Source organism: Carya illinoinensis, chromosome 13 (assembly GCF_018687715.1).
Source record: "Carya illinoinensis cultivar Pawnee chromosome 13, C.illinoinensisPawnee_v1, whole genome shotgun sequence".
In the NCBI taxonomy this organism is placed as follows: Eukaryota; Viridiplantae; Streptophyta; class Magnoliopsida; order Fagales; family Juglandaceae; genus Carya; species Carya illinoinensis.
In genome coordinates this window covers 20,340,092-20,345,967 of record NC_056764.1, presented here as the reverse complement: position 1 = coordinate 20,345,967, position 5,876 = coordinate 20,340,092, and the positions used below count along the sequence as shown (strand labels likewise).

The 5,876-nt window shown below is 41.4% G+C and overlaps 1 protein-coding gene across 1 annotated transcript; it reads left to right on the top strand.

The window, feature by feature from the left end:
- The first annotated feature begins 3,369 nt into the window (after window positions 1–3,369).
- LOC122291024 lies at window positions 3,370–4,265 on the top strand. The gene is made up of 3 exons (XM_043098675.1): window positions 3,370–3,424; window positions 3,545–3,645; window positions 3,837–4,265. The coding sequence occupies exons 1-3, from the start codon at window positions 3,370–3,372 to the stop codon at window positions 4,263–4,265; spliced, it is 585 nt and encodes a 194-aa protein (XP_042954609.1).
- Window positions 4,266–5,876: the final 1,611 nt, after the last annotated feature.

The window sequence follows — 5,876 nt, the reverse complement described above, 5'->3', positions numbered from 1 at the left end:
CACAGAAAAAAGAGAGCCATAAGTCCAGTTCTAAAGAGAAGCAAAAGAATTGCAGCATCCTGTGCAAACCATAGCAAGAACAAAAAAATAAAAACTGAAAATGAGGGACTTGAAAACAATGAATTCACAAGCATGGTGGAGGCTGGTTCACAGCCCCACCAAGACCAATGAGCTTCATCAGTTGGAACTTACGTGGGCTTGGGAACCCACGGGGAGTTCAAGTACTTCGAGACTTGGTTCGAAGAGAAGATCCCACAATCTTGTTTCTGCAAGAGACAAGACTGAGTGTCACCAGAATGGATAAAATCAAGTATATTCTAGGCTTTCCAAACTTTTTAGCAGTGAGTAATGACGGGGGAGGGGGAGGCATTGCTCTCCTATGGAAAAACAACATTGATCTTAAGATTATCCAATACTCAAAGTCTCATATCCATGCTGAAATTAATGTGTAGAAGGGTAGGGAAGCTGTCTAGTACTTGACTGGAGTATATGGACACCCAGAAGCAGCTAGAAGACATGGTACCTGGTCTTTATTAAAGTCCCTCATAGTACCAATAGGCTGTGCTTGGCTGATAATGGGGGATTTTAATGAAATTCTGCACATGGGGGAGAAAAGGGGAGGAAGATACAGACCCGAGTGGCAGATGGAGGACTTCAGTGATATGCTAGTCGAGTGTAGACTGCTGGATTTGGGGTTCTGTGGACCCCAATTCACATGGTGGAATGGGAACAGAAAGAACACAGTGTGTCCGAAAGGCTAGATAGATTTTGTGCTAATCAAGAGTGGAGTTCCCTATTCTCTATGTGGCATGTTTCTCATGTGTCAGTTGCCTACTCAGACCACCTTGTTGTTATTTTGAAACCCCAAGCTGACCCTAGTCTGGGAAATAGAGGACCTGGCTTCAAGTTTGAGGCTATGTGGACTGAGGCAGAAGGGTGCAAGCAGGTGGTGTCTTCTACCTGGGACCTAGTGGAAGGGGAAAAGGATATCTCTTTACTTATGAAGAAGATAAAGGGGTGTGGGGAGAGGCTCCAACAGTGGAACAAGAACAGTTTTGGTCATGTGAAGAGACACATTGCTAAGGCCCGAGATAAGTTGAACCTGTTGTACCAAACTGACCCAAATTGTCTGAGAATAGAAGAACATAAGAATGCAAAGGCTGAAATGCAAACCTGGCTGGAGAGAGATGAAATCATGTGGAGGCAAAGATCGAAGGCACTGTGGTTAAAGGAAGGGGACAAGAATACAAGGTTCTTTCATAGAAAAGCTTCCCAAAGATAGAAAAGAAATTATATCAAAGGGGTGAGAGACAGCAACAATATCTGGCAGGTGGGAGCAGAAAGAGATAGAATCATAATGGATTACTTCCAATCTATTTTCACCTCTTCAGGCCATCAAGAACAAGTGGGGTTTCTAGATAACTTGCAGGGTAGTGTGACTGAAGGCATGAATGAGAGTCTGATGCAGCAGTATACAACAGAAGAAGTAATCCAGGCATTGAACCAGATGGAACCATCCAAAGCCCCTGGACCTGATGGTATGCCCCCTTTATTTTATCAAAAGTACTGGACAATGGTAGGAAAGGATGTTACCGAGGCTCTGTTGAAAGTACTAAATGGAGGGACCTTCCTAGCTGAACTTAACCACACATACATTGCTCTAATTCCTAAGAGGGATAAATTAGAAACAGTAGCAGAATACAGACCAATCAGTCTGTGTAATGTAGTCTACAAGTTGATATCCAAAGTTCTCTCAAATAGGCTAAAACAAGTCCTACCTCAGGTTATATCCTTGTCTCAATTAGCTTTTGTACCCAGCAGGCTTATCACAGATAATGTACTAGTTGCTCATGAGCTGGTCCATTATTTAAGACAGAAGAGGAAAGGAAAAAAAGGGTATATGTCACTCAAACTAGATATGAGCAAAGCATACGATAGGGTGGAGTGGGGCTTCCTAGATACTATAATGAGAAAGATGGGGTTCAATGAAAGGTGGAGAAAGCTTGTAATGTCCTGTGTGCAGACTGTTTCATATTCAATCCTTGTGAATGGTAGTCCAAAGGGTCCTATCAAGCCAACGAGAGGGTTGAGACAAGGGGACCCTCTTTCCCCTTATCTCTTTCTTCTTTGCACTGAAGGGTTGATAGCCATGCTAAAACAAGCTAAGGAGAACAAGTTGGTGGAAGGTGTAAAAATCTGCAGAGGCAGCCCAAGGATCAACAACCTCCTCTTCGCAGATGATAGTTTGTTCTTTTGCAGGGCCTCTTTGCAAACTAATGCACATATCCATCATCTTCTAAGGGAGTATGAGCTGGCATCGGGTCAGAAAGTTAATAAGGAGAAGACAGCAATGGTTTTCAGCACCAATGTTAACCCTCAATTACAGCAGGAAATAATGGCCTCTTGGGGGATACAGCAAGCTCAGTAGTATGACAAGTATCTTGGCCTCCCATCAGTGGTAGGAAGATCTAAGAAGAGAGCCTTCGCAAACATTAAAAGCAGGGTTTGGAAGAAACTCCAAGGGTGGAAGGAGAGGCTACTTTCACAAGGGGGGAAAGAGGTACTGATTAAAGTAGTAGCCTTATCTATTCCTGCATATTCCATGAGTTGCTTCAAATTACCTGAAAGCCTATGTAAAGAGTTAGAGAATATGATGGCAAAATTCTGGTGGGGCCAAAGGGGTGAGGAAAACAAAATCAGGTGGGTGAGTTGGTCAAAAATGTGTGCTTCCAAGCAAGATGGGGGAATGGGTTTTAAGGACCTACACAGCTTCAATATGGCCCTGTTGGCAAAACAAGCATGGAGGATCATGAATGAAAAGTCTTCTCTTCTCCATAGAATTTATAAGTCTAGGTACTTCCCCAATTCGAGCATTCAGCAAGCACAGTTGGGAAATGCCCCATCATATGCATGGAGAGGGATATGGGAATCTATAAGACTATTAGTAAGGGGGTGCAGGTGGCGAGTGGGGGATGGAGAGTCCATAAACATCTGGACTGATATCTGGCTGCCAGGACAGAACCAAATCCCCTTAAGCCAAGGTCAAGACAGTAGAAGCAGTTGCCAAAAAGTTGCACAGTTGATAGATGGGGAGACAGGGTGGTGGGATGCTGAGATAGTTAGGAGAACCCTTCCTCCAAGAGAAGCTTCTGAGGTTCTGAGGATGTCTCTGGGTCCTCCACCTAGAGAGGATAAACTCATATGGCACTATGAAGGCTCAGGTGAATACACAGTGAGGAGTGCATACAAGCTGTTCTGGTCTTTAAAGAACCACAGGGCCGAAGGGAGTTGCTCAAACTTTTAGGCACATCGAGGCTTTTGGAAGCAGCTATGGACAATGCCAATACCACACAGGGTTAGGGTCTTCTCATGGAGAGCATGCCAGTAAGGACTGCCCACTTTGCAAAGCCTGAGGGTCAGAAAGGTTGTCACTGAGGATACATGCAAGTTCTGCCATGAGGGAAGGGAAGACACAAGCCATGCACTAATCTATTGTCCTTCCATATTACCCCAATGGAAATCTTTGTTTGGTTTTTTGTTTCAGGAAAGAAACCAGTAGGGGTTTATGGAGATAGCTATGAGAGTGAAACAAGAAGGGCAGCCAAGGGATCTAGAGAAGTTCTTTCTTATGGCCTGGTCATTTTGGTATAGAAGGAACCAGTTCTACTTTGAAGACCATGTTCAGCATCCACAACAGTCGGTTGATCATGCTCTATCCATGCTAAAGGAGTCTCTAGAAGCCCAATTCAGTAGCAAACAGAACATGGTAAGAGATATGAAATGGAAACCCCCCTACAGGTGTTCTAAAAATCAATACAGATGGGGCTTTGTTTCAGGGATGCTGCAGTACGGGTGTGGGAGTTATCTTGAGGGATGAGAAGGGTAAAGTAATACTGGCTGCGTGTCACAAAGAACCAGAGTTCTCAGATCCTATGGAAGTGGAGCTTCTGGCCATTCTAAGGGGTCTACAGATATGTGTCCCGCTGGGTATCAATGATCTGATTGTGGAAACTGATTCTATGCTTAGTGTTAGGGCCTTAACAACAGAAGGGGAGTCAATGTCTCCACATGGTAACCTAATCTACTCCATCCTTGGCCTTTCAAAACAGCTTCCTAAAGTGATTTTCCAACATGTTGGCAGAGAACACAATGCAGCAGCTGATGGCTTAGCAAAAATGGCAAGATTTGTAGAGGATTTAACAATTTGGTGGGAATCAATTCCCGAGTGTATTTCCCAGATTGTTTGGCATGAGGCCAGCTTGTAATTCTCTAGATGACTCTTTTAATGAATGTGAGTTGTTATCAAAAAAAAAAAAAAAAAGGCCCCTACCTAAACAATTCATGAGAAGCCGCACCGCATTAAATAGCCCATATAGGATCACAGCCTGGCCTAAGATCTTGTCCCTGATAGAACACCTAGAGAGAGACCACACCTCACCACCTATCTCGACTCAACGAACTCGCGAGAGAACTAGAATTAAATGCAATGACATGGCACCCAATACAAGAAACGAACACTCCAGGCTTAGAGGAGAAGGAGAGGCTCAACCTTAAGGGGAGAATAGAATGCTAAAATGTAGGTAAAATAGCTACTTGCTCTAGTTTAATATTTTTTGGTTGATTCTCCAAGAAATATTCTAACTTAATCATCGAAGGCAACCCGGGGACTCCAATCCATTCTACTTTCTGATTGCAAGTTACAAGAAGACATGGCTATCATTACAGAAAATTTCCTTAACATTTAGCACCGTCTATGTGATTTTTCATTGCCTTTATCTTAACGTACTTTTTGTAGGCCTGTAGAATACCTACTTTTCGTATCGGGAATAAAAACCATACAAAGCTAGTCACATCTTTTCTCTCTTTATAATACACAGATTTTATTTAAGGGATTTTTCCCAAAAAAATGCCTATCAAAAGATGTGACTTCAAAACAATATAACGAACAATTTTATGGAAAAAAATATATACAACTTTTTAGAGATGTCAATAAACAAACATATGAAGCCAATAGAAATCAAATCAAATAAACCAAAGTAAACCTTAGTAATAATGTCTTTTTTTTTTTTTTGTTATTTTTAGATATATTAAATTATGTTTTTATAATTCAATATAATTTTAAAGAAATAATTTCATTTTTCTTATGAATTTATTTTAATGTATGATTTATTTGAATAAATTAGTCTTTTTAATTGTTTTTCAATATTTAAAAAATTAAATTAGATAAGTCTATAGTTTGAGCTTGTAACATATTACGCTCCCGAGTTTCCAGAGGAGCTCCATCGAGATAATGTCCCATCTCGGCTTGTGGTCGTGATACGTATGCACCCAAAACTAGTTCTCCACACAAAAAGCAAGTTTGCCACGGTAGCACATGGAGGAGAACTCGTGGATTCTAGTGTGCTGCGAAGAGAGATACTGGCTGAGAGATAGAGGCGGGTTCTAGTGGGGTGGCAGTCGTTAGCATAAGAGGGGCAGTGACAACTAAGGTGCATGGCGGCGCTGGGCTTGGGGAGGGGGAATGCACGGAGGACAAGAGCAAAGGGAGAGGGGGGTCGTGCGGGAGGCAGGGGAAAAAGGAGAAGAAGAGAAGAAAAGGAGAAAGAGGAAAGGAAAAGGGAAAAAGAAAAAGGAAGAGAAAGAAAAGAGATACAGTCTTTTCATCTCAGGTCTTAAAACTAATCCAACGAAAAAAATTTCAAAATGGCAATTTACATCAATAGTTTAAACGCAGTGACTAAGTAAAATAAAATAATAAAATTCAACAATAAAATAATTTAAAATAAAGAGAAATTTAAAGAATAAACAATGATTAATGACAATAAAGCACATTGAATTTAAATTTCAGAGTTAGAAATAATAAAATAATATAACTA

What these genes read in the sequence shown, in the direction of transcription:
- LOC122291024 (XM_043098675.1), top strand. Translation starts at nt 3,370, where the DNA reads ATGGAGAGCATGCCAGTAAGGACTGCCCACTTTGCAAAGCCTGAGGGT. An exon ending in AAAGCCTGAGGGTCAGAAAG is followed by an intron (nt 3,425 to 3,544) that starts GTTGTCACTGAG and finishes TTTTTGTTTCAG; the next exon opens with GAAAGAAACCAGTAGGGGTT. An exon ending in CTTATGGCCTGGTCATTTTG is followed by an intron (nt 3,646 to 3,836) that starts GTATAGAAGGAA and finishes GCTTTGTTTCAG; the next exon opens with GGATGCTGCAGTACGGGTGT.